The sequence below is a fragment of the Dioscorea cayenensis genome, chromosome 16 (genome assembly GCF_009730915.1).
Source record: "Dioscorea cayenensis subsp. rotundata cultivar TDr96_F1 chromosome 16, TDr96_F1_v2_PseudoChromosome.rev07_lg8_w22 25.fasta, whole genome shotgun sequence".
Classification (NCBI taxonomy): domain Eukaryota; kingdom Viridiplantae; phylum Streptophyta; class Magnoliopsida; order Dioscoreales; family Dioscoreaceae; genus Dioscorea; species Dioscorea cayenensis.
The window spans coordinates 873,617-901,518 of NC_052486.1; the positions used below are offsets into that span (position 1 = coordinate 873,617).

General features: G+C 32.4%; 4 protein-coding genes across 5 annotated transcripts; 3 read left to right on the forward strand and 1 right to left on the reverse strand.

Annotated features, from left to right (window-relative positions):
* Positions 1–2,853: 2,853 nt before the first annotated feature.
* Positions 2,854–6,200, forward strand: LOC120279266 (myosin heavy chain, non-muscle). Its single transcript, XM_039286155.1, has 12 exons — positions 2,854–2,982; positions 3,129–3,215; positions 3,689–3,822; positions 4,570–4,628; positions 4,699–4,753; positions 4,832–4,870; positions 5,165–5,204; positions 5,329–5,378; positions 5,452–5,565; positions 5,646–5,693; positions 5,797–5,916; positions 6,009–6,200. Exons 1-12 carry the CDS (start codon positions 2,922–2,924, stop codon positions 6,069–6,071), a joined length of 870 nt encoding a protein of 289 aa, XP_039142089.1. The 5' UTR covers positions 2,854–2,921; the 3' UTR covers positions 6,072–6,200.
* A 4,551-nt stretch (positions 6,201–10,751) lies between these two features.
* LOC120279265 (serine/threonine-protein kinase D6PKL2-like) lies at positions 10,752–13,878 on the forward strand. Of its 2 annotated transcripts, none has more exons than XM_039286151.1 (3): positions 10,752–10,975; positions 11,708–12,458; positions 12,858–13,878. In XM_039286151.1, the coding sequence occupies exons 2-3, from the start codon at positions 11,740–11,742 to the stop codon at positions 13,726–13,728; spliced, it is 1,590 nt and encodes a 529-aa protein (XP_039142085.1). In that variant the 5' UTR covers positions 10,752–10,975; positions 11,708–11,739; the 3' UTR covers positions 13,729–13,878. The 2 variants fall into 2 exon arrangements, with proteins under 2 accessions (XP_039142085.1, XP_039142086.1); XM_039286152.1 differs by lacking the exon at positions 10,752–10,975 and adding an exon at positions 11,000–11,455.
* Positions 13,879–21,616: 7,738 nt separating this feature from the next.
* On the forward strand, positions 21,617–24,777 carry LOC120279104 (phosphatidylinositol/phosphatidylcholine transfer protein SFH9-like). Its single transcript, XM_039285966.1, has 11 exons — positions 21,617–21,774; positions 21,863–21,891; positions 22,206–22,289; positions 22,393–22,446; positions 22,715–22,792; positions 23,078–23,131; positions 23,392–23,451; positions 23,543–23,638; positions 23,762–23,863; positions 23,964–24,044; positions 24,173–24,777. The coding sequence occupies exons 1-11, from the start codon at positions 21,723–21,725 to the stop codon at positions 24,470–24,472; spliced, it is 990 nt and encodes a 329-aa protein (XP_039141900.1). The 5' UTR covers positions 21,617–21,722; the 3' UTR covers positions 24,473–24,777.
* Positions 24,705–27,902, reverse strand: LOC120279103 (altered inheritance of mitochondria protein 32-like). Its single transcript, XM_039285965.1, has 5 exons — positions 27,569–27,902; positions 26,450–26,535; positions 26,042–26,347; positions 25,757–25,840; positions 24,705–25,326 (listed from the first exon to the last, which is right to left on the reverse strand). The coding sequence occupies exons 1-5, from the start codon at positions 27,866–27,868 to the stop codon at positions 24,918–24,920; spliced, it is 1,185 nt and encodes a 394-aa protein (XP_039141899.1). The 5' UTR covers positions 27,869–27,902; the 3' UTR covers positions 24,705–24,917.

Below are 27,902 nucleotides of genomic sequence, written 5' to 3' on the forward strand. Positions count from 1 at the left end.
TCATTTGTGCCCTCTCTTTATGTGAGTTGAGGTTCGAATTTGTTTTCTCGATAAAAGCACCACACTTTCTACATGTGATCTAATGCTACTAAATTGTGAAGTTGTTGGCACATTAATTATGTTTTATTTAAAGATTAAACATTAAAAAATATGTAAATATTTAATAAATCATAGTTTCTAATAAGAACCAAATAAATCTACCAATCTAATGTTCAATCTAATGTTTGATTTGATTGTTTTCTGAAGAAAATGGAACTTTGAAATTAAAGTAAAAGATTAAGAATAAATGAAACTAAAATAACAAAAACAAACATTAAATAAATCATTGCTTAAAAAAAAGAAAAAAAAACAACAGTTAAAACTCAGACAAATCCATGCGCAAAACAAGTTCAAAGATGCATGAAAATCATACAAGATTTCATGCTCTTCTCAATGAACAAAACTTGAAATCAAAAATCATATTTTCCAACAAAAACAAAAAAAAAACAACTCAAACCAATCCATGCAAAATTAAATCTAAAGATGGATGAAATATATATATATAATTATGAACTATAAAGAGAGCAGAGAGAAATTATACAATATATTTCATGCTCTTTTCAGTGAACAAAAATTGAAATCAAAATCATAGTTTCTAACAAAAACAAAGTAAAAAAAAAACTCAAACCAGTCCATGAAAAATTAAATCTAAAGATGCATGAAATATATATATATATATAATTATAGAGAAGTTATACAATATGTTACATGCGCTTCTCAATGAACAAAACTTGAAATCAAAATCAAAGTTTCTAACAAAAACAAAGTAAAAACACTCAAACCAATCCATGCAAAATTAAATCAAGAGATACATGAAATATATATAATTATAAACTATATAGAGAGACAGAAAGAAATTAAGAGAGCACCTGTAATTTTCTTTGGAGAGAAATGGCCATTAACTTCATCAATATTAGAAGAAGGAAGACCCATTGTTCATGAAGAAGAACTTGAATTTTATGTAGACATTTTGAAACATTATGGTTTATATAGTGCTAATGTGCTATACATAGGACCAATAAATTTGGTGATTATTAATTATATATAGTATATAATATATAAATTTAAAATTTTTAATGCTTTGGCATTAGTTTTGATTCTTATGAATCAGAAACTAAATTATTACTATTTATTTGGTTTGGAATCATTGTTCACATGGATTTTGGTAATTATACGAATATTTAATGAATAATTAATGTGCCAGATTGGTAATATATAAAAATATAAATAATAGCACAAGTTAGTTGAAAATAAGAGCCAAAGATATAAACAAATTTGTTATGAGTGGTAGTATTTTGGCAATATTAATGTGCATGCATGTGAATGAACATGAAATGCCAAAAATAAAAAGAATAGAAGAAATGGTGTGGAGAAAGCAATGGAGAAATAGAAAGCTTGTTTTTTTCTTTTTATTTTTTAATATTTACATTCATAATTTGATGTTTCTTTTTTACTATTTTCCATCCAAACATACAAATTAAAACAAGAATAATTATTCTATTTTTTTCACAAATCGTGCACGTACCGATTATTCTAACAAACTTTGTCTTTAGATCACATTATATTAACAAGAGTCATTTATTTATTTTTTATTTTTAATAAATGGAAATCAAAACACATCTTTGAAAAAAAAAAATCGAATTTATTATCAATCCTGATATATCACTTTGGGTACATGTCCTCATTATCCCGAGTGTTAGATCACTTTAGGGTTAAGGTAGACCCCGTGGAACTAAGAAGTCATTTGATGCACCTTAAAACCTTGTCGATAAAGTGACTATAAAAAGATGACTTTATACAACTATCAACATCTCGAAGCTTTGTTTTTTTCCCCGTAGTTTTTACATTTATATATAGACTTATCCCCCATTCTTTCTCATTTTTCTAGTGTAGAGATGTTTAATCATAATTACTGCTTATGGGTGCGTTGTATTTTAACTTGTTATCCTTAGCCGGTTAATATGTTTCTTTGTTTGTAACTTTGTTTGTGTTTTCTTTCCCCCTAATTAATTTGTCTTAGATGGTTAATTTATTTTTTTGAAAAAAAAAAATCAAATATATATATGGGGTAAATTTTGGGTTAGGGGTGGGTTGATTAGTTTAGTTTGGGTTTAGTTTTTAGGTTTTTGGTTTCTGTAGGTCTAGTAGAAACGGGGTTGGACGGTTGAGATTGTTTTAGTTACTGTACTGATGGGATGATTTAGATTTAAATACTGTGCAGTGTGCATCCCATTTTTTTATTGTGCTTATAAATAGTACACCGAAATACTATTGACATAATAGTGCCTGTTGAATATATATATATTTAAATTATTGAGACAAAAAAAATTATAATTTATCACAAACCAAAAAAATAAATATGCTAGTGGTATTAACTAGGTCTTTTGGTGGAGGGAGAATCTGGTATAAATTTAAAATCCACGTAAAAATATTAACTTTGTGAGAATTTGGACTCTCTGTACTGACCATAATAATCCAAACGGGTGAAGGGATGTGAAGCATAACTCCGCGAATGTCCCTTAACTAACTTAACCAAAAACTTGTCTCTTTTTATTAATAATAATAATAATAATAATAATAACAAAATAAATGTAAATGCTTGAATCTATAAGTAGTTTCTAAACCATAAACAAATTTTTACTTTCAGTTGTTTTTTTACTACAGGGACCAAATGAAAATTTTGAGTATTGAAAATCCCTTTGTAATTGATATCGGATCTGGATTGCAAAGATCCGGATGGAATCCGACCCGTTAATGATCCTATAAATAAGGAACAAGTGCTTTGTGCGCGCGCGGGGTTTTCAAATCTCATCGTCTTTCTTGTTTCTCAAGGAATCGAGATTTTCATCGGAGATCGGAGATCGATCGGCGAAATTCGAAGGATGGAGATGGAGATGGAGGAGTACTTGAAGAACATGAGGAGCTTGAGATCGCAGATGAATGGTGTGATTTCTCCTTTTTTTTTTCTCTGGATTTTATGGAGATTTTTGTGCTTTTGCGTTTCCTGTGATCTAGAGCTGTTTTTCTATTTTTTTGCTCTGGATTTTGAGGTGATTTTTGTGTTTTTTTGGGTTTCTGCTGAGCTATAGACATTGAGGAGGAGGCGGCGAAGAGATCGGTGCAGGAGCAGATGCAGATGACCGCCATTGATGCCATGGAGAAGGATCTCGAGCTCGGTCTCTCTTTTTCTCTCTATTTCTCTGATATATATATATATATATATATATATATATATATTTCTCTATTCTTTGCGGATTTGAGATTTGGTGTGCATTCCGAGCCTTTGGTTTCTCGATCTCAGCACATTCTCTAAGAAATCGCATATCTCTCCCTCTCAACCGGGAAATACGTTGGTAAACCTGAATTTTGCGTTCGAATTTGCCAGTCTTTCATCTTCTTTGAATTCGAATTAGGGCGGGAAATGGCTGGTGAAATGAGGATCGTACCCCTTTTGGAGGTTCTGAAATTAGGAATATGGTGTTGAACATCGAGAACTAATAATGAAAAAGTCTTTGAATTTGTCATATTAAATCAGTTTTTTTTTTTTTCAGAATTTACTTAATGAGTTCACTTTTAATTTATTCTTGAATGGTAAATTTGGTTGTCTTTCATTGAGAAATTATGCTGGAGATGGTGGTGTTGTTTGCAGTGAAATTGGAAACAAAGCGATTGAGCGAGGAGGCTGAGGAGCTGGTCAGAGCCAAAGAACAACTATGCTTTCAACTGGTTAAGAGGGAGGAGAAGATAAGGTCATTGGAAACTGAATTGTCCACCCTTTCACAGGTCACATCATATTTTACCTTTCCTTCTTGCATGACTTTTGGTAATGCTGATATTTAGAAAAGTTTTGCTTGTGCAGCATCAAATGAATCAGATGCCGCTTGATTCTCAGTGTACATTTGTTTTTAGAAATTCTTGCCTCATATACTTTTCTTATTTGTGTTATGGTTTCTAGCAGTCCAATTCATTTATTAGCTGGACTACTGCCACCGGAGCAAGTGTACTTTTTTAGATCAATTCCCTGACTTTATCTAAAAGCAATGGATAACTGGATAGCCATAGTAACTTATCATGTACTCTATGGGGGTTATTAAAATGTGAAATCGAACATATACTTGCATAAGATCCTTCCTTGGTAGCTTTTTTATGTGGGTTGTAGTCTTAAGAGGAAAATGGCCCCTCCTTTATCAGGAAAGTGACAAACTGAACTACACTGAGCTGACATAATTTTTATCCAGCAAGCCATTAGAGATGGTTGACTTCTTTTTCTTGGTTCTGCTAAGAGGAGAGACTCATGCCATAAAAAGTGGGGCAGTACTAAGGATTAGCCTAGTAAGGTCTTGAAAAAGATTCTTAAGTGCTAATGCCAGGGAATTCATGTTTCTTCTCACCTATCCAATCCTTCATGATGTGTTTATTTACATTTAAATTGTGATGGGTCTATGTTCATGTATCCAGTTTGGGATTAAGAAATGCTGCGATTTCATGCTATACCATCTTGTTATTCATTTTTGAATTATATAATGACAGACGTTGGAGCTTCTTCAACAAGAAAAGCTTTGCGTTGCAGCAAAATTTGAAGAGAAAAGGTATTCATCACGGGAGTTACTCTTATATTGCCAGTGACATATTTCATTTTCTGTCTTCTGCTATAAACAGGAATTATTACACAAAAACCTTTGAGGATTTAGATGCCAAACAACAGGAGCGACAGGTTAGGATGTTCTCCATTTTATGACCTCTTGACTTATTCACATTAAATGAAAAATTATATAGGTACTTTTGGATGCAGGACTGGTTCCATAAGCATAAAATTTCAATTACCCAATTGGTAAGCATACATAGAATGCTGCAGCTTCAAGCATTTTATAACTTTTGTTTGCACACTTTCTGGTAAACTTCTCTTGACTGGCGAAGCATGTTTGCATTAAGTTCAAGAGGCGTCACAGTTAAAACAAAAGTTCATTGGAAGGAATGACAATAGGATTTGACAGCTTGATTTTCGGTTGAAAAACTTTCTTTAAGAAGTACAGTAGTTGGAATCTCAGTTTCCCCTTTTTTTTTTCTTTGGTTGTTTATTAAGTTTGCCATCTTGGCTTCTGACAGAAAAATGCTTTTGGTATAGGTAGAGGATGCAACCGAAAAGGAAATGGAATGCACTGAAGGTGTAGTACTTCCTAGAAATAATCATGAGCAGTCCCCCTTCTCTACAATATAATTTTTATTTAGATCTTCACTTGGATTTATTGAAAGATCTACTTTTCCTTGCCTGCCATCTTTGTTTTGCAGGTAGCCCAATCAATATGACGCTTGCCACTAGTGTGAAACTGGACGACATGGTTTGGAAATTTGAGTTACTTTCATGTCCATGTTATAAACCACTCGGTGAATTCATCATACCTAAAATAACAGGGAGAAGAGATAAGTGAAAATTACAATGATCTGTTGGTTCAAATGGAACGTGCGAAGGCTGAACTAGATGAATTAAAAGCAAAGAAATCTGAAATTGAACTGGCAAGTAACAAGGTAAAAGTTTTCTATAATCTAGTCTTGTCAATCCAAGTATCATGTGCACATAACCAAATTGATTTTATGCTCTTTGCCAGTCCAAGCAGCAATTTGAACAATTCATCAATAAACTAAACACTGTTCCAGTGAGTTCAACACTAAATCTGAAGAAGTATTTTATACATCTTTTCTCTTTTTAAATGTTATGCTTCTAAGACTTCCACATTCTGCTCATCTGAATGTGTATAGCTGGAAGTAAAAGAAATGGACATGAAATCCTTGGAAGAAGAACACAAAGCTTTGTTAGCTGATAAAGCTGGAGAAACAGAATACCTGCACTCACTTCAGGCTCAGATTAATCAATTGAAGGTGACAAGACATTCACATTTATAAATAAATTATCGGTATGATTGTGATAACACAACTACTATTATTATTGTTTCATTTCCTTTTTCATACAGGCCATATCTCATGCTGTTAAGTGTCCATGCGGCGAGGAGTACACAGTTAATTTGATGGATTAACAGTGGTTATTATTCATAAACCTGGAGGAATGTTGTTCTTTGTTGTGATTAAGTTTAGACCTGGTACTTTTTTGGTCTCTGATTTAGTCCTTCCATGTTTGTTTGTCTGATGATGCGTTTCACATTCATCTGCTGGAATAACAATAACGTACATGCTCTTCTGTATCAGACTTTGGCTTTGCAATGTTGAGCTACATCCTGCCAAAGGACAAGGTAAGTTCCTGAGAGGCTCATTTGCATTATTCTGATGCTTTTCTTTCTTTACTCTTCACTGCATGCATCTCATATAATTGGGTAACAACATGGGCTTGCTAGGCTGTCAAATTTTTTGTTTAATTAATATTTATATTTAAAAAACTAATTTAGGAGACAGTGAATGTTTATTTATATTAATTAATTAGTTAATTAATTCTTTTAAAATGATTACTAGTTTAGATTATCCCTGATTGTTTGGGTCTGAGCACTATATGAGGGACCTAATTAAATATTTGAGTAAATCATAATTAATTATTTGTGACTAAATTAGTAAAAACTTATACTGAATTTTTAGTTGCCACTGAATATTTCATAGATATGGGGAGCTGACATATTTTATGAATGTATATTTATTCTTCTTGTTTTAATAGTAAAAACTTAATTTTTATAGCTGGTCATGTGATTTTAAATTTTTAGATATTTTTCTTTTCAAACATGAATTTTTTTATTATTTTGAAAAAGTGGATAAAACCACAATAGATTAAGATAACGCGACAAGATACAAAGGGTGAACCACAAGAAGTGATACACAAAATACAAAACAGAGGAACATGAAATTTTCTTGTCAATCTCTCTTAGTAATTTATTGAATAACAATCAATGCAAATACTTAATGCATAGTTTGGTTGAAACGCAACTCCGCATGGTTGCAACAGCAAAGAAGGGAAAATTTTTTACATAAATAAAAAAATAAACAGTAGAGAAAATTGAAAGAGAAAAATGAAAATAAAACCTCTTCTAATAAACAAAACCACTTTTGAATGGGCCATGGGTGTTTAGATTATGATTGCAACTAAAATAATTTGCTCTTTTTTCTATAAAAGAAATTTTAATCAAGTTCCATATTTATTTTTCATTTTTTCAATAATCAAGATTAGGTTTTGAGTTTTGAAATAAAAAATCAAACCAATCATAATAACCAAGTCTTGTTTTAAAGCATGAATTAATAAAATACCAATTTGTAATTTAGTTTAAATACAAGCGTGTCTCCTTTGTGTAAAAAAAGCCAAAGACATGTATAGATAGAGAGTTAGTACTTTCATCTATTTGTGCTCTCATACTGCTGCTGGATCAATCTCTCGCCAACTGCGAAAAAACCTCAAGTGGATTCAAGTACCAATTGACCGGTGTTAGTGATTCTATTTAAAAAATTAAAAAAAAAGAAAAACCATGTTTTTTTTTTTTAATAAATTGAACCAATTGAAGATGTTCAGCTCTAACCCATGCAATCATCATCACATCAAAGATAGTGCTCCCTAATAAAGCACTTAACTAAAATCTATTTTTAGCATCGAGGCTTCAAGCTTTCATACTTTACAAGCATAAGTCAATTCCCTTTCTATACTAATGTTATCCATGGTCCAAAATGTCCAACTATGAAGGCTTGCTTCCATAGATCAACCAAAAAACCCCCACCACCCTACTATGTATGCCTCAGAGTCAGAGGCGTTCATGCCTTGGAACAACCCTGAGTAGCCTGTTTGAGTCTATTAGGTCTGAAATCCTTCAGTTTGTTCTTGGATACATAGACAAAAGAAAGTAATTTGTGAGGCATATATATATATATATATAATTTTATAAATATATTATAGAACTTTTCAGGGATATAGATGTACACCTAGGGTTGTAAACGAGCCGAGCCGAGCCGAGCTTTGCCTTATTCAAGCTTGGATCGTTACTATTTAATCGAGCTTGAACTCGAGCCTAGCTTTTTTTGAGTTTCATTTTTTATGTTTAAGCTTGGCTCGTTACTATTTTAACCGAGCTCGAGCTCTAATCGAGCTTCTTTCGAGCTTCATTCTCGAGCTCAACTTGTTAAGAAAATTCGAAGCTTAGACTTAGCTAGTTAACTTGATTAAGACTTGACTATTTTTTTTATATTTTATTTTTTTATTTAGTAAACTTATTTAATGAATCATTATCAAGTGTGACTCAACTCGATTTGAGTTTGATTATATTAATGATTGTTACAAATAAAATTGTAAATGATACTATAAACGAACTTTTAATTATATAATAAACGAGTTCTTCACAAGATTTAATGAGCCGAGTTTGGTGGTGTTCAAGCTTGGCTCGTTTATCTTATGAGCTCATTTAACTTAATGAACTAGTTGACCTGAGCTTTTAATGAGCTTAGCCTTTGAATAGTAGTTTATAACCCTATATGTATAACTCAAATTGACAACAATGACATAGTCACATATACACCTTAATATACATATACATATACATATATATAATGTAATATATATATATATATATATATAAAGCGAGCTCACAATCGAGCTTATAAACGAACTTGTTCATGAGCTGAGTCACGAGTTGTTCATGAGCAAAACAGAGCCGAGCTTTTTGGTTGCTCAAGCTTGCTGTTTATTAATCGAAACTTGAAAATGATGTTCAGCTTGCTCGCTTACTAATATGAAAGTTAAACACGAACGAGCCTTTATCGAGCCGAACACCGAGCTACTCACTGAACGGCCAAATTTCAAATACACCCCTATGTACACCAAAGAAGAATCTTTACAAAGATATAGGCAGTGGCGCACCATGAACTGGCTGGCCTGCTAAATTTTTTGGTTTTTTAAATATAATTTAAAATTTAAAAATCTGAAAAATGTTATTTTTTTTACATAACATTAGAAAATATTGTTATAAAAAATTAATAAATATCATAGAATGTCTGTCTACCCTTTACATATACTAGACTAAATATTTTATGTTTCATTTCTGAGTTGGTATGCTATAGGCTTACTTTTTGTTATAAACAAGTTTTTGGTATAGAATTATTTATAAAATAAATTTATTAGCATAATTGTTATATTTATACTCAATAAAAAAAATTAAGATAATCAAAATATTTGAGCATTTAATTGAGGGTTAAAATTTATATCTCCCTATAACAATTTAATGCTTTTTTTCATTACAACTTGGTGATCAAATGCAGTAATTCACAGTTAACTATCATCCTGTAGGTGCATAAGAATTTAAAATTTGTAAAGGATGAAGAGAAATTTTTTTTTTTAATAATAGACGATCAAGCGTCATTTTTTATGAATATAAACAGTACTAAATAAGTATTGGAACCCAGATGTATAGTGTATGAATAGTATGGGGAACAGTATCTGTTGGGAGAGAGATTTGAACCCATGACCTCCCCTTACACTTTGATGTCATACCATTAGGCTATTCAACGGTTGACAAGAAAACTTTACATTCATGTATATATATATATATATATGGTTTTTTGCCGTGACCAACTATTGGAAAAGATTTAAAAAATTAAACTAATAGACCATTGGCTAAGTATTGATAGAATGGGCAAATGCTGAAGTGTTGTTAGGTTGCCAACTGTGTGGGCTTCTTGGCCGGCAAACAACCTATGACATGCCACTTCATGTGTCCTCTCCTAAGTAAAAAAATCTCCTAATGTGCAATATAATATATAAATAAACATTATTATAATATACAAAAATTATATATTATATGCTAATAGTGCAAAATTATCAAAAGTGTGATTCCTTCCCACACAAAATGTAATGTTCTAGATACACGCGAATTCTCATGTGGCAAGGAATCATTTCATTGCATTTTTTATTATTTTTATACTTTTTAAAAAATATAAATAAAGTGAATATATTTATATATATAATTTACCAAAAGCAAAAAAGGCAGATATGTAAAATGATGCATCAATTATTTTGGCTTAACGATTTCTTAAAAATTTATTATATAGGCTGAGATAATTAGAGCCTATTATATACGTGTTCTCTTGTCATCTTTAAGAGCTAAAGAATAAGACTACTCCCACAGGGTACTTTATAAACTGTGGATGAATAATATTGATACAGTATTTTTATAATATCTCTATAGTGTGTTTGTACTGTATAGTACTGCTACACAGAGATTTGATCTTATACCACTCATCCATCATTCATGATAATTTCCACTATATTATCTAGTGGCTGTATTTTTTTTTTTTTCAAGTGTTTTTATTAGTTATTGTTGAAGGCTCAATTTTCTTTTAATGTATGGTCTAGAAATAAATAATATGGGCATGTGAGGGTGGTTTGTTTGTTGAAAGAAAATAAATTTTAGTTTTTATATTAAAAATATCCGCCAAAGGTTTTTTTAACAAACTCTGAAATTTTTAAATATGTGCTTTATTATGGCAGACGTTAATGTTAGAGATAGAAATGAAAATAAAAATATATTGTTTATAACAATAAATGTAGATGAATTACACACACATATTATTGTTCATATTTTCCCATGAAACTTAGCTGTCTGTTTTAGTAACTGTTTGTGATGGTGATTTATTTATTTCCATCACAAATATTAAAGAGTGTTAATTGTTAAATGAATTGTCATCACTGAAAAAGTACCAGGTTCATGATTCATGAGTTTTGGGACCAGGAAACCCAAAAAGCAGGAAATAATTGATTGAAAAAGCAAATTACTTTTTTCAGCTTCAATTTTGGTCCACCACCTCAACTTCAATTTTTGTTTTTATTTTTTTGAAACAAACACTTCATCCCCTCCACTTTGCTACAGAGAAGCACTCCATTCCTCCTCTTGAATGCATAGACATGTGCATATAAAATATGAAAGGAAGGAGACACCTTAAAGCTGTGATCTTTAACAACAAGGTATCCTTTTGGTCCACCAATTCAGCTTCTTTTTCTGCATCTCTTCCTCTTTCTTATCTATTTCATGCACTTTCTTGTATATTTACTGTTATTTATTTAGTTATAAACTTTTCTTGGATCTATGGTGGGGTTCTCATGGTTGTGGTTGGGAGATCTAATGGGAGCAAGCATTCAATCATGGTGTTTTGGAAGTCTTTCAATGTGTTCTCTTTCTGTTTGTTGGTGCAAAAGTTTTCCCCTTTTTTTTTTATTGCAAAGGTTGGATTTTTATTACTGTTTCTTGCTGAAAGATAGGAAGTTCATGTGGTTGGTGTCATATCCCATCTTTGATTTATTAGTTGCTCTCTGGAATTTTTCTTTGTTGGCATTTGGTTCTCTTGGACGCAATATCTTTCATTGAAGCTGGTTTTCTTCCAATAAAGGTCTTGCCATTCTCCGCAGGTTTTGGGAGTGTTGCTTCTTAATTTGTTTGTGGAAAAGGTTGGATCTTGTTGTGTTTGTATATAATCTATGCATTTCTTTTTTTTTCCAGTGTTGTATGTGTTTTTGCTGCATAATTTGATCTTAGTTTCAAGGCTTTCTCTGATAGAAATGTTGAAATTCTTAGAATATGATTCTAATTGAATTGTCCTGTTGATTTCCTGATGTGAATTGTTGTGTCTCTGAGAATTATCTTATTAATTACTTCTTTTGACTAAAATTGCAAGGACTCCTTGCTTATATGTTTTGCAGAAAATGTGGGGCAAGTGACATGCATTGGAACAATGGCTTTCAAGCAACATCAATCAAAGCCGAAGCCGAACAAATTAGATCCTATGACACTGAGAACATTGCCCAAGCTTTCACAGCAAGGAGATTCTTCGCAATTGGATCAAGAGAAGAAGAATTCAGATCAGAGCTGTGCCAAGGATAGTTTGGGTTCGTCTAAGCTCATTGATGATAATGACATGGTGACAGAGATGAATGATTGTGCTAAGATTAACGGGCAAGCGGACTTTGTCGAGAGTGGTAAGAGTAGTATGTGCAGGGCAAGCGCAAGCAGCGATGTTAGTGATGTGAGTACTTGTAGCAGTGTTAGTAACAATTTGAGCAAGCCTCATAAGGCAAATGATATAAGATGGGAGGCAATTCAACGGTTCAGGGCCAGGGATGGGGTGCCGAGTTTGAGCCATTTTAGGCTTCTCAAGAAGTTAGGTAGTGGTGATATTGGCAGTGTGTATTTATCTGAATTGAGTGGGACTAGATGTTATTTTGCTATGAAGGTTATGGACAAGAATTCCCTAGCAAGTCGAAAAAAACTGGTTAGAGCTCAGACTGAAAGAGAGATATTGGAATGCCTTGATCATCCATTCCTTCCAACATTGTATACTCACTTTGAAACCGATAAGTTTTTGTGCTTGGTGATGGAGTATTGCCCCGGAGGAGATCTGCACACACTTCGACAGAGACAACCGGGGAAACATTTTTCAGAACAATCTGTGAGGTATGAACTTATATCCTTTCAACTTTTCTATGCATTGATGATCTTTTCAAGCACTGTATTATTTTGCGTCGAAAATGCTTAAACTCTCTTTCCCTTGTAGTACTGCTTTGCATAGGATATGCCTTAGTTTGGTGTTTTTAGTTACCACCAATTGCTATCCTTTGTGTTAAATTCACAATTAGATGAGCTTATGTTTATTCATAAAGCATTCACTTCCACACTCTTTTATCCCATCAATGCTCGGTTTCGATTGAATGCTATCCTTTGTATTAAATTCACAATTCAAGGAAGACCAATTGCTTCTTCACTTGCTCACATTCTAGATATATTTGGATGATGCTGTTTACATACTTTTGTATCGTAACATCAATGAGTGTCATCTCTTATAAACCAATGCAGGTTCTATGTAGCTGAAGTTCTACTGGCATTGGAGTACTTGCACATGCTCGGCATAATCTATCGCGATCTCAAGCCAGAAAATGTCCTTGTCAGAGAAGACGGTCATATCATGCTCTCCGACTTCGATCTCTCCCTTCGCTGTTCAGTTAATCCCACACTCATAAAATCCACAAACTCCGACTCTGATCCTAACCGGAAGAACAACCCCGTCTACTTTGTCCAACCTGCCTGCATTGAGCCATCATGCATCCAGCCATCCTGCGTTGTACCTACAACATGTTTCTCGCCGCGCATTTTCCTGTCCAAATCAAAAAAGCAAAGGAAACCAAAACCCGAAGTCGGCAACCAAGTAATGCCGCTGCCAGAACTCATTGCAGAACCTACAGATGCTCGGTCCATGTCATTTGTCGGCACTCACGAGTACTTAGCTCCCGAAATCATTAAAGGTGAGGGCCACGGTAGCGCTGTTGATTGGTGGACTTTCGGTATATTCTTATACGAACTTCTATTCGGAAGAACTCCTTTTAGAGGTTCAGGTAACAGAGTGACACTCTTCAATGTCGTCGGCCAGCCATTACGTTTCCCTGAGTCTCCGACTGTGAGCTTTGCCGCGAAAGACCTCATCAGAGGATTACTAGTGAAGGAGCCTCAAAGCCGACTTGCTTATAAGCGCGGCGCAACTGAAATAAAACAGCATGTCTTTTTTGAAGGTGTGAATTGGGCATTGATTCGATGCGCTAGTCCGCCGGAGATTCCAAGACTTGTCGATATCGAAAAATGTCAGGCCTCAGCTGCATCAAGCAGTGGCAAGACTCAATCTACCAATGATCAGAAATGTGCAGATAATTATCTAGAGTTTGGTTTCTTTTAGGCCTTGCTGTTCTTTTTCTGAGCAAAGTTCTAGTTTTTACTGTCAAAATCTGGTTGATGAATCAAGCAGTAAATAATCTGAATTGTGCAGATGATCATCAGAATTTCAGTTTCTTTTGGTTGTTCTTCTGAACACTGTTCAAGTTTTTAATTTATTCCTGTCAAAAGTAATGTGAATTTAGAGAGTGTAAGTGTTTTATTTATTCATATGTACTTTTAATTCTTAGTTTTGAATCTAAATATTGGCTACAAATTTTATATTCATGGAATGACTATCCATTAAATTTATCAGTAGTTTTAATTTTTAAACTTATAATTTTATATCTAGTGTATTTGTTAATTATGATAAATATTGTTTATCAAGTTCATTTATATATGATAATTAAGTCAAATTTGAACCAAAATTTCAGGCTTATGAGTATATATAAATAAAGTTTAAACTTTAAAACAAAATAAATCACTAACAAATTAGATTGAAATGAGTTTTCATTAAAAAAAAAAATCTGCTAGAATTTACAAGTTAAAATTAATACATACAAATATATTGTTTATTTTTTATAAATAATTATAAATCATAATTTTATTTATTTTATTTTTATATCATTAGCAAACTTTTTTTTCTTTGTTCAAAGCATGAAACATGGGCCTAATATTTTTTTTGTCCAAACTATCTTATTTTTAATGTGGCCTTTGGGTAGATCTAGTTATCATGTGCTTTGATTTTTAGTAAATTAAATATTATTGAAATTAATAAAAAGTAAGGAATTAATAAAAATATAAGAAATAAACTAATGATGTTTTAAGTTAATTTTTAATTATTAGAGTAAATAAATAAAATTAAATATTTTCTTATCAGAATATAAATAAAATATGATTTTCAAGGAAAATGAAGTTGATACACAAAAAAAAACTTTAAGTGTGTATTATTTTATAAAGATTATTTATAATTTTGTAATTAAAAGATGATGCAAATTTGAGATCAAGTCCTTAAGAGTAGAAAGAACAATAAAATTTTTAAACTAATATATAATATAAGAAAAATCCTATTATTTTTAAATAATAAAAATGAGTACTTTGAGATTAATATTAATATACTAAATATCATCAGCTAATGTCTGTAGATGATGAAAAATAACAGAGAGGAAGGATGAGGTCAATGGGAGAAGGGGAGGGGATGCAAGGGCCGTTGGATGATAATCCAAATGACCTTTGGAGGCATTCGTGTATTCAAAATCTACGGACGTCCCCAGATGATGAGAACCCATAATATATATATATATATATATGAAATTTGTTATTATTTGTTCATACTATTTATTTATCCATGAAATTTGTTATTATTTGATCATATTTTTATATTTATTTAAAAATATCCAATTAAAGTTGGAAGAGAGTAAAAATATATAGATTACAAATGATATATATTTTTTTAAAGTAGTTATTTTATGCTTAAAAGCTTAAAGTGTTTAGTAGAGTGCTTAATGGGCATTAGATAGGCTTAGAACTTTTAAGACAACCTTATTGGTCTTTTAAAATGTATGAATTGTCATGGCATCACAACATTAAGGTGGTGATTTAAAGGTCCACTATATTAATCAAACACAAATAGACCAATTGATTACTTATATTAATATTCATAATCATCACCCACTATATTTATTATTAAATGCTTATATATAATATACTCTCTTCGGTACATATTAATTGTAAATTTTGGGGAAAAAATCTTGTTTCAAATTATTTGTCACTTGGTCAACTTTTTTTTTTCAATTTAAAAGTTTTCCTCATATGGAGACAGAGTGTGCAAATTAATAAAAATAAATAATTTTAATAATAGTAAAATTGTTATGTTATAATTATTTTTAGATTCTAGAAGCTTTAATGATAGTCTTTATATTTATGCAAAACTTAGATGTGACAATTAAAACCAACGGAAGAGTATATATATATATATATATACTTTCAAGTTAAGTAGTACTAATGTATATATACTATAACTATTTTTCCCCCTTCAAAATATAGATCATTAATCTAGCTGTTTAAAAAATTATCATTTTATTATTATTATTATTATTATTATTATTATTATTATTATTATTATTATTATTATTATTTTGCCCCAACAAGTTAACTTAAACATCTCATTCATTATGGAACAAATTAGCTTGAGTTAGAATTAGGGCAAGCTCAGCAATTGCACACCCTAACTCAATAACCTCGTCAACCCACACGATAACCTTATATGAACCCTAGATGAGCTTGTTTAAGATTATGGTAACTTAAGTCTCGTTTACTATTATCTTCTCCTTTTCATAGCTCTACTATCTATAAACCGAAATTGACTTTTCATGCACAATAACTGAAAAGTCTGAAAGTGTAAGTTAGAACTGGAAGTCAAACAAGGCAGCTTCTAAATTAGCAATTGGGAAATTCTGAATAAACTATATGTCTTAAACAAGCACATTAACAAGACGACTTTTAGGAGTTTGATTTGGTCATGGCATAAAAGTTTGGGGGGACCAACCAAGTTGCTAATGTACCAAGCCGAAAAACAAAATTGACAACATTAAAGTTGGAAGGAAGTGCAGCCATAGTCATTCAGAAGGACCATTACTAATTGTATTAGGTAAGGACTTGATAAAAACCTTATAGCAAATGCTCTTGTTCAATTAATTAGCCCCAAAAAGAAAAGAAGAAAAGATTAATAAGGAAATTCACCAAAATTTGAGATACATGCATGTGGTGAGAAAAGAAAAAATGTTAAAGTTGGAAGGAAGTTCTATTATAAACTCATTCAAAAGGACCATTACCGACTATATTAGGTCAGGACCTAATAAAAATTGTATAGCAAAGGCTCTTGTTCATTTAATTAGCCCCAAAAAGGGAAAACCAAAAGATTAAGAAGTAAATTCACTAAATTGTGATATTCATGCATGCGGTGTGAAAAAAAAAAGACATTAAAGTTGGAAGGAAGAATGGCCATAAACTCATTCAAAAGGATCATTACCGATTGTTTTAATTAAGGACTTGATAAAAACCATATATCCAAGTAAAGTCACTAAATTGTAAGATTCAAGCATGTAGTGTGAAATCAAAAGACATAATCAAGCTCACTCAGGTGAGAAGGATTTTTATTGTTTATTTTAACAATAAACAATAAAATAAGCGAAAATGCTTATAGAAGCAAAATATAGTTTATTACTATTTGGTCTATTAACACTAATCTCCCTGTATATAGTGTTTATATTCCACCAAGAGGAAAGCTTGAACCTTGCAGAGTGAGAGCGTTTCTCGTGTGTGTGTCCCGTTCTTTACACATGATTTATCCATATTTATCAAAATAAATAAATAAACAAGCTAAAGAGAGTTAAATTATAAAATAACAAAGTGATTAAATAATTTTATTGGTAACAACTTTGAAAAAATAATGAAAATTATACCACAACTTAAACTCGGTCGGCACTTGGCGAGCATGTGACATTAAGAGAAAGTTATGTTTTTTTTTTTAAACAAAAAGCCCCTCATCCCACAAGGTCCTTGGAAATGAAAGCTAAGCGAATTTCTCAAAACTTTAATTGATCCTTAACTTGGATGCACACAAATTGAAAAGTTAAGCATCATGATGACATAATAATATTTATGCCAAGCCTTTGTTTCAAAGAAAAGCATGAACCACTTGTTCATATGACTTATTCCATAATTTTTATTTAGTAGTCACTTCGACCTTTTATCATGGTTTCATGATGACATAATCATAATAGTGAAAATAAAATGATAGCATTTTCAATTACACACAAATACTTATTTTTGAAAAAAATTACTATTATAATTCTTTTTAATATTTGATATTACTATAATGCAATTATTGTTTAAGTCTTATTTAAAATTTTTAATTAATTACGCTATTTTTAACTGCTTGAGTTTAAATAAGATTTCAATTTGAAATGAGCTGAATTTTAGTTTTTGAATATAAAATTAAATTACAGTAAAAGTTTCAAGTTAAAATTAAATAAAGCTTAATTTAGCACTTGAATTATACAAATATATTTATTATATATTTATAAATATATAATACTATTATATTATATTATACTTTATATTGTATGTAATTATCATCTAAATTGAGTTTAACTCAAATAAATATTTTCAAACTCAAGCTACTCAATTTCATGCTACTGTCATTGTCTCATGTTTGGCTGTAAATTTAATTTGCTTAACTCTAGGTAATATATTTTTGTTCACTACAAAGATTGATTAAAAGAATTATAAAAAAACAAAAAGAAAAGAAGGAAAAACAAAAAGCAATACTAAAATTTTGTTATAAAGAATAATGGAATAAATGCTATTTCTAATTACATAAATGCAAAAGAAAACAATGAAATCCAATTAATAGCATAAGATCTTTGCCTTTATATCAAGTGTTGATAGATTGAAAGATGGAAATGTAGATAAGATTTCAACCTCCATAATTCAACAAGCTTTCGGTGGCGCATGAGTGAGTGAAGGATCAATTAATCTTTTAAACAATAAAAAGGAAATGATGGGAATATGCTATTTATATATTGACACATTTGACAATTTGACATCACTTTCTTATCAATTAAAGATTTTGGCATTTGTGACTTGGCATTGAGCTAGCTTTGTACAAAACATTGCTTTTCATCTCTTTTTTCATTACACTTTACTTCATGAAAAGGATGGTCCAACAATTGCCATCTATTTATGTATTATTTTTATTTACAATCATCTCCTTGACTTGCAGTGGCTTTTTATAAATTTATTTATTTATTTATTGAGTTCATTAGTTTTTTTCTCTTAATTATACAAGATCATAGTTTGGATATGGAAATCAAATCGTAGCTTTAAGGTTTTAGTTTCAGTTTCAATGTGGTTCCGGTTTGGTTTAGTTCAAAACTGCTCTGTTAGGTCTGACGACGTGGAATGACATTATTTGATAAGCCAAGTAGTGATATGACAAGTGAAAAGTGACGTGAGAATGATGACTCAACTAAAGAAGTAATCACTAAAATGATAATGTGGCAAAATATTGATGTCATGATATGTGAAGCTACAAGGATTAGAAGATCATGATGAAGATGATGTTTAAAAGATATTCCTCTCAATGAAGTCATGTGTTGATCAACTATTTTTGGAAAAAGCATCAAGTTAAAAGGATCTTTTCAAGAAGGAAAAATTTAATTTAAAGTATGTTTATCTATCCTTGGTAAGATCCGGGATGATAAATCATATCTTTGATAGAACTCCTTTTTGAAAAAATCTATTTTAAAGAGGGGGAGGAATATTCTATCATTGGCAAGTGTTTAAGATCATGAAAATTGTATGGAACTTAGTTTAGTGTGAAGCTATTAGAAGACACAAAGCCTAGTTTGGTGTAGAGTTATTTGAAGATACAGATTAAGTTAGGCAAGGACAAGCCAATGAGATTATTAAGACCATATTTAGCAACACAATTTGAAAGAAGATTTAAGAGCTAATTATGGGCGGAGCTATTTAAGGAGACAAATCACACATGGGAGATTTATTGAAGATGACTTGAGATTTGATTGAAGATTTGAAGATCCAAGCATGGATGATTGAAGATCGCAGATTTGATTCGGGAGAGGAGACCTTCCTGAAATGACGTGAGGAAAGAAGCAGCTGTAGGCAGGAGGAGCTCGGGTCGAGTCAACTTCTACGAGGTGGACTGAAGGAATTGGGAAGGTTGAAGGTCGCAGATTCGGGTGCAACTGGAACTCAGTCATGTTCAGTAAGATGGGTCATGTTGCAATTGGGTGTTGCAACATCTAATTTTGGAAAGTGTCCAAGTTAGGAAGCCGTGGAGAATTCTAAAAGAGAAAGGTTTATTTGGACGTCGATACGTCTATATAATATATCATGTTGAAGATTTAGGATGTGCCATGAAGTGAGAAGACCCTTCGGTGAGGGTCGAGGAGAGTGGGCATCGGTCAATCTCAAGAGGGTATTCTTTGTCTTGAAAGAGTAAGGGAGTGTTGTACTCTTTATTCTATAACATCTTTTAGTGGATTATTTTTTGGGGCTTGGCCCCCCAGATGCAGGTAAGGTTGTGCCGAACTGGGTTACCAACTTGTGTGTCTCTTTTCTCTTGCTTAATTATGTGCGTGTCCAATCTTTGAGTGAGTTATTGAGTAACTTATCTTACCACAGTATCCACCGGAACCATCATGTTCGATTCTGGGTAATCAAAGTGTATCAAAAAAATTATTACATTATATGTTATATAATTTTTATTTAAAAAATTAAAAACAGAACCGGAACCTACAATTCCAATTCAAGCTTAACTTGCAAGATTTAATATTCCGGTTTAGTTCAAATTGTAACAATTCTCATTTATTCAGAGATTTGAGCTAAATCACGGTCTGCTCTACTACTAATTAATGAATTAGTTAAAATGATATGCACTTATATTTAAGGAAAAAAATTTAAGATGATGCATTGAATTGCTAAAAAAGAAATTAATAAAACTATGTGTGTATATATATATATATATATATATAATTATATTGTATGTATAATTTTTAATATCATGTAAAAAAATCAATATATCTACTTTGTGTCAAACTAAGTTGACTTTTAGTTTGAGAAACTTTTAGTTGCTTTCTCTTTTGTTGGAGGAATATTTTAGAAAATATAAAGATGAAAAACCAACTTGAACTTATTCCAAAATAAGAACCAATCCTTATTTAAAGCAAGTGAACAACGAATCTTGATTATAATCAGGGGATTTTATATAACTATTTTAAATTTCAGGGGTTAAACAAAAATTTTGATGCATGCAAAAGTGTCATATATATAATATATATATTTCAAATCTATGAACATTTATCAAGAGTGTTGGATTTCAAACCAACAGTTGGAAACTATTCTATGGACAGTAATACTTTTGTTTATAAATAGTTACACAATGAAAAAAATAGGCAATAAAAAAATCTTTAACTAAGAATATAGGAACACCATAACAATCCTTATCACTTGGGTATCATGGTCTTGCACTGTTCAAGAACCAATATGTGTTTGTCTCTCTCACCCTTTCACTCTATTTTTTTAGAGATCTGAGGACGTCTCTGTGGACGTACCCAGATGATCTTTATCCATATATATATATATACTAATACTTGACAAACACTCCTATTTAGAAAAGTTAGGGATATGTACATGTGTGAAATTAATACATCATTACACCGATACTTTTTTATTTTTTTGTGAGCTTTAGAGTTTGAACCATCTCTGAATATATATATATATATATATATATATATATATATATATATAAGATTTAAGATTAAGCTAGATAATAAGTTATCAATCTTTTTTGTTTTTTTGGACAATATAGCTTCCTAATTATGTATTATTCAAAATAAATTCAAATAAATTTGAAATAATAAATAAATAATTTTTTATCTGATGAACCCAATAACACTTTATCTTTTACTTTTTAACTCCTATTTTTTTTTTCTTTTAAAATTTAAAACCTCTACATAACATTCTTTATTCCTAAATGTACATTTGGTCCTTCACTATAATTGAAAATTTACTTTAGTCCCTAAATCTAAAAAGTATTCTTTTCCATATATAATTAATAATAATAATAATAATAATAATACATTTATACTTATTACATTGACTCAGCTTTCTTACTTAGAGAATCAAATTTACTTTATTTTATATTTAACTCTTAATTAAAGAATATATATATACATATATATGAGGTTGCGTTATCTACGAATGTTCATAAATTATTTTAATTCTAGAGTTTTTGGGGGGTGTTAGTGCAAAATCTTGATTTATTTTTCCAATTAATCCCTTTTTTATATATTTATATTATTATTTTTTTCCCTCCCAATATCATCCTATCATGCATTCACACGCGCGCGCACACATTCCCCAAAAAAATACCTCAATTTCATCACTGAGAAATCCTAATCTCCATTGAATTTTCAATCCGAAATTACCACCATGGATTCCTCACAAGAAGCAATCAAGCAGCTCAATGATCTCATGGATCAAGGTCTGATTTTTTCTTTCTTTTTTTGGTAGTATTAGTGTTTGTTGTTTCTGATTTCAGTTCTTAGTTTTGTTTTTGTGATTTTTTGCAGTGGATGAGCATTTGAAGGATACATTCGAGGTTTAGATCCATGCAGTACACTGATTTGATTTAAAAGTTGGAGTTTTGGGGTTTGGATGTTGGAATTGGGTTTTGGAGTTCTATCTATTTCATCATAGATTTTGTGATTGTGTCTTGATTTCTTGTGGTTTGATGGGAAGGAATTTTGTTGTTTAATTTTTTATTTTTTACAGATTTAATGCTGTGTGAGTGATGGAATTCAGTCTCTGAGTTTGATTTGAATGTTTGATGTGGATTATTGTTAATGTAGTACTTTGATTAATTGTTTTAGGGTAAAAATTTGCCCCATTTTTTAGGGTTTATGTGATTTGCAGATTCTTCATCAAGGGCATCCAAGTGAGACATTTGTGCGTTTTCTCAAGGCTAGAGATTGGAGTGTTTCTAAAGCTCATAAAATGGTTATTTTTCATCTTTAACATTTGTTTTTATTTCTAGGGCTCTTGCTTGAGATTGCCGAACTCTTCGTTTCTCTTAACCTTTACTTGCATGATCTTGTTTCAGCTGATTGATTGCCTGACTTGGAGGTTGCAAAATGAGATCGATAACATTTTGTCTGTAAGTTTTTTTTAACTGTTTACTTTCTCTGCTAATTTGGAATTCAATTTTAGAACCATCCACACTTATTGAATGCTGATTTCTGTTGAAGTTTCATATGTTTACCTGTGATAATCCTCTTGTTGCATATGAATAATGCCAGCAAGGATTCTTAGTACTGGGATGATAAACTATTTATATCGAAAATGCCAATTTTGATTCTAAAATTCCTTGCCAAGATTTGCCAGTTGAGTTTATGCTGATATATTTTGTCTTTTTCTGCTACCAGAAACCTATCATACCAATTGATTTATATAAAGATGTTCGCGATTCGCAGCTGGTAGGACTGTCTGGATTCTCGAGGGAGGTTAGTTTCTCCTGTATATTATGAAAATTTTCATTTCAATGCTGTCAAGTAAATGATATTTCTATTCTAAAGTTTGTTTGTAATGCTTTAGAATAAAAAATAGGGCATCTTTTAGGTTCTGTATGTCATGGACATCGTAGTCATTTACGTGGAGAGAACTATGGAAACACTCTAGTAATTCTGTTTGTAAAAGATCTTCATGAGATGTCTTTAAATGTTAAGTATCAGTTGTGATGTAAGTATGCAAATGCAATAATTTTTCTTCTTAATTTTACTCTTTGACAGGGCCTGCCTGTATTTGGGATTGGCGTCGGAATGAGCACTTTAGACAGAGCATCTGTAAGCATCAATCATATCTTCCAACCTTTCTTACTGACTATTTGTTCAAAAACAATGTCTTATATGTGTTTGAAGTGTTGACAAATTGCAATATAGAGAATAATGAACTGAGGACGTAAAAATGAATATAACCGCTTTGACACTTTAATCGTATCTAACGAAGTGTAAATGTATTTTTTGATACTGTAATTTTACAAGCATTTCGGGCATGTATTGTTGTGCTGAGATTGATCCGTAATTGCTCATTGTTACATATATAGGTACATTACTATGTGCAGTCTCACATTCAGATAAACGAGTACCGAGATCGGGTAGTCCTTGTAAGTTTCTTTTTTTGTCTTCAGATGGTTATTATTCTTCAAGAATTTTCGGTATCTTCCCTAATCAATCACCTGCTAATTTTATTGGTAGCCTGCTACATCAGACCTGCATGGCCGATACATTGGTACCTGTTTGAAAGTTTTAGATATGACTGGCCTAAAGCTTTCGGCACTTAGTCAAATTAAGGTAGTATTTATTTTCATGTATTTCCTGAAGTTATAATTAAACTCATTCTTACCTTAACCTGATTATACCACTACTAACATTTTGTTTTATTGTTTCTCCCTTTGGAATTTGTAATAATTTCAGCTACTAACCATTATATCCACGGTCGATGACCTAAATTATCCGGAGAAGACTGACATATATTATATTGTCAATGCACCTTACATATTTTCAGCTTGTTGGAAGGTAATCACCCTTTTTTCATCAAAGACATCAATTCAACAACTAGTTTTTCTGTTGTTTTCTTTATGTTTTTCGAACAAAAAAAACATGTTACTTTGAGCAGGTTGTGAAGCCTCTTTTGCAAGAAAGAACAAGAAAGAAAATTCAAGTACTGCATGGTTGTGGCAGAGATGAGTTGCTGAAGGTAAGAAATTTCCCCCAAAAAAATGCAAGGAATGTGATAATATGTTTATGTGCCTCGCATTTTGCATATCTTCAGTTGCGCTTTCCATTGATTTTATCGATTACTTGTTCGTTGAACTGCATTTTCAGATAATGGATTATGCATCCCTTCCCCATTTTTGTAAAAGAGAAGGCTCTGCTAAATTATCCCGGCATTCGTCTCCAGACATTGATGACTGCTTCTCTTTGGATCATCCCTTCCATCAAGAACTTTACAACTATGTGAAGCAGCAATCACAAAACAAAGCTTTGAAGATTCCTATCAAATTAGGTTCATTTCATGTCGACGTGCCCGACCCTGATCCTGAAGGGACGATGATTGTTCAGACCATCGAGTCCGAGCTCCACAAAATCGGTGACCAAAATGGAGTAACTCATGACGACGATTAACAGATCAAACTGGTTATGTTATATAGGTTGTAACTACAGACATACAGTCATTGGAGCTTAACACCATATGTAACTTGGATTTTATCGGCATCCAAGAGTGATATAAGACGGACCACGTCTTATATAATACAAAAACTAATCGATGTGCGAGTATTTATTACTCTAATAGCAGATAACTACTACTGATAATTTTGTGACTCGAGTACACAGAATGTATAAGGAACAGGTGAAATTATGGGTAATGCACTATGCATTCACTTGTATTAGAAAGAAGTGTTTGAGAACAAAGATCATCAAATTGAATACATTTTGCTACAAATAATAGCACACTCTAGTTGTAAAAGTCAACTTCATGGCAGTTTTGTTTATCTATTGAATGTGTAGATGCTGCCTAAAACAAGCAGAGATTATTATCGCAAGTCACAAACAACAAAGAAAGTATTGTTTATCTCATTTGCTTAAAGCAGGTATAAGCAACAGCAATTGAGGCAACGGCAGCAACAACGGCGAGAGTTGCATATGTGTCCTCGCGTTCCCAGTTCTCGAACCATGTGGAAACCGAACATATTTTCCGGGAAGAGGAACCTTTGTTGTTCTTGTCCTGCGGGATCTTCTTAGCCTGCTCGCCGGTGTGATTGTTTTCTGATTTTGCTTCCCGTGATTCGACCTGGCAACAGGAGCCATTCCTGGTTCCCTGACAGCAACCAACTGCTTGATTCAGTGTGCCATTCTCGATGCTATTCCCGGTTGGTTGAAAACATTCCCCTGCACCTTTTTCTCCAAGACCACTACTCATCTGTTGTCTTAAGGACTTGGCTGATTTCTGTTCCTCCTCGGATAAGCCCATCTGGCCCCTGAAGTTAACACAAAATTCTTTGAAGATTTTTCTATGCAAAAAGATGATAACTTGAGACTCCATTACTACTAAAGAATCAGTCTGAAGAGATGATCTGGCATGATTTCATTCAAAAAGAATGATGTTTTTCTGAAGAGTCTTATTATCATAATATCAGAAGTCTAAGTGATTTTCCATGACATATTGGCATGTGATGGCAGACCACAATAAGCATATGAATACATTCAAAACAAAGATAATAAACTAATCAAAATATCTATACGCCCTATAAGATGCTCTGCAGTTTAAGTTTCTGACCTGACAACAGGTCCTACAAGCACAAAGCATATCATGAATTCAATTTAAAATGAGAATAAAATCAAACTTCCAAACCCTCCAATAAGAAACCTCATTTGCATAAACAACAGTAAACACAAAAGGAGATGTACCTCCAAAGATGGTCGACAATCTTGCCTTTGCCAATATGCTCCTCCAGCAACACAGATACATCATTTGGCGTTACATATCCATACCTTAGCAAGACAGAATGAAAAATTGTCATCAGCTGGAGCATATATCCAAAAAGTCAAACAATACCATACAGGAACATATAAATTGGGTAATATAATGAATTAATAGTGCCTGGTATACACTGCCTTATTAAAAAAAGAGTGGCACAATTGGATGAAGTGAAAAATCTACATCCAACCATGCGGACAAGTTCTGCTGCTTACCAATGACCAGAAACTGCTCCGTCAGCATTGGGACTGAAGATAATGACATTTCCAGCATACTTATGACCGCCAACATGCGAGCATGGGCTAACAGACACTTGACCCTGAAGACCGCTTGAAGCTATCTCTTCAGTGAATTTTTCAATAAGAGCAGGTCCACAAACTCCACACCTCTTATCCCGACTCCCATGTGCGCATACAAAAACATATGAACCAGTAAGTTTCTCAGCTGCTCCTGGAAGCCACTCACTGTCTTTCACAAGTACTTCTTTGACAAAATTATCAACATCAAAGTGTGTCAATCCCCTGCATGCCTCAAGCAGATATCAGGCAGTGTCAGAGTAAGAAAATCTTGATGATAATATTTTCTGTTTCAAAAAACAAGATAATGATTTTCAGTTAGCTAACCGATATCTAATCATGTCTGGAAAGATCAAAACATCTCCATTAGATGACTCAGTACCATCCTCACCACCACATATGGTCAAACGAGTCTGCAGAAAATGCAGTGATAAAATGAGCCTCGGCGTGATTCTTATGGATGATATGATAACAAGCATCCAAACTAAGATAGGAATATGTTGAACAATAAAAGCAGAAAGAGAAGCATCAAGTAGTTGCCCAGCAAATCAAACAACTCAGTGATATCAAGTAAGATCCTAGATTAGTTTTATTACAAGAAAATTCAGTTGGTATCATTCTCAAATCTATTGAACACAATATAACAAATTCGCATTAAAAAAATGGAAGCATGAGTCTTGGTACAAACAACAAAAAGAGAAAAGTTCTCAATTTAGATAGTGCAGAACCAAAAAAATTAAATGAGCTAAACAAAAGAAATCAACAATCAATCGAAACAAAAACATCATCACAAACACAAGAGATGAATTGAGAAAGAAAGAACCTCACTAAAATAATAAAGAGAAAAAAAAAAGAAGCAGAAATTAAAGCATCACTATGTAAAATCCAAAAAAAAAAACACTTGACTATGACCTTCAAAGGTCCTGATTACCAAGCTAAATCAGAAAGAACTCAAGAAGTGAACACAATCAAAGGAAGTGAGCATTCTAACTATGATCAGATGTACAATATGAACTAGATGCCAAAACTAGTACACAATACCAAACAATCAAAGCAAAAACCGAAACATCACCATAAAATCCCAAAAAAGGAACTAACATCCAACATGTAAACACTTCACTATGACCAACAAGAATCCTGCTTGCCAAGCTAAACAACAAGAATCCTGCTTGCCAAGCTTAACAACAAGAGCATCTACTCAATTAATTAGCTAGAAGAACACGCTGAATAAACGATTAACTGAGGTAACTACAATGAGATTGCTAAGAATAACAATGATATGAACATCAAGATTGTCATTTTCTTACTCATATCGGAATTTTCAACGAATCAAACACTCATAAAACCACCCAAAATCAAGATTTTCAATCAATCTTAAACTGAATGGAAAAAAACAAATTAATAGAAAAGGAAATCAAACGCAAACTAGAAGCATAGAAAGAGGACCCGTTTCTTGATATCATCCTTGCGGGCCTTGAGAGCGGCGGCGAGGTGTCTGGGGAGGCGATCAGACTCAGCGGACTCTAGATGAGAAGGCCATACATCTGGAGACTTGTAGCACAAGAAGAGGTGGCGATCGAACCCTCCAACCGTTCCAGCCAAAGCCTCCTTCCCCATCTCCGCCCTCTCGAAGCCATACTTCGCCTTATCCTCCTCTGTGACGCCGGACACATCGACGGCCGGCTGCGGGGCCTCGTCGCCGGCAACGGCGGTGCCGGGGGCGGCGGCGGCGACCTGGTCTTCCATCAAAGCAAAGAGAGAGAGAGAGAGAAAAAGGGAA

Bases quoted from the DNA above. Each gene is read 5' to 3' on its own strand.
- LOC120279265 (XM_039286151.1), top strand. From the start codon at position 11,740: ATGGCTTTCAAGCAACATCAATCAAAGCCGAAGCCGAACAAATTAGAT. The intron at 12,459-12,857 runs GTATGAACTTAT...AAACCAATGCAG, and splicing joins TTTTCAGAACAATCTGTGAG to GTTCTATGTAGCTGAAGTTC.
- LOC120279103 (XM_039285965.1), bottom strand. From the start codon at position 27,868: ATGGAAGACCAGGTCGCCGCCGCCGCCCCCGGCACCGCCGTTGCCGGC. The intron at 25,841-26,041 runs GTAAGCAGCAGA...TGTCTTGCTAAG, and splicing joins GGAGCAGTTTCTGGTCATTG to GTATGGATATGTAACGCCAA. The intron at 25,327-25,756 runs GTACATCTCCTT...TGTTAACTTCAG, and splicing joins ATTGTCGACCATCTTTGGAG to GGGCCAGATGGGCTTATCCG.
- LOC120279266 (XM_039286155.1), top strand. From the start codon at position 2,922: ATGGAGATGGAGATGGAGGAGTACTTGAAGAACATGAGGAGCTTGAGA. The intron at 2,983-3,128 runs GTGTGATTTCTC...GCTGAGCTATAG, and splicing joins CTTGAGATCGCAGATGAATG to ACATTGAGGAGGAGGCGGCG. The intron at 4,629-4,698 runs GTATTCATCACG...TGCTATAAACAG, and splicing joins GCAAAATTTGAAGAGAAAAG to GAATTATTACACAAAAACCT.
- LOC120279104 (XM_039285966.1), top strand. From the start codon at position 21,723: ATGGATTCCTCACAAGAAGCAATCAAGCAGCTCAATGATCTCATGGAT. The intron at 21,892-22,205 runs GTTTAGATCCAT...TGTGATTTGCAG, and splicing joins ATTTGAAGGATACATTCGAG to ATTCTTCATCAAGGGCATCC. The intron at 23,864-23,963 runs GTAATCACCCTT...TACTTTGAGCAG, and splicing joins TATTTTCAGCTTGTTGGAAG to GTTGTGAAGCCTCTTTTGCA.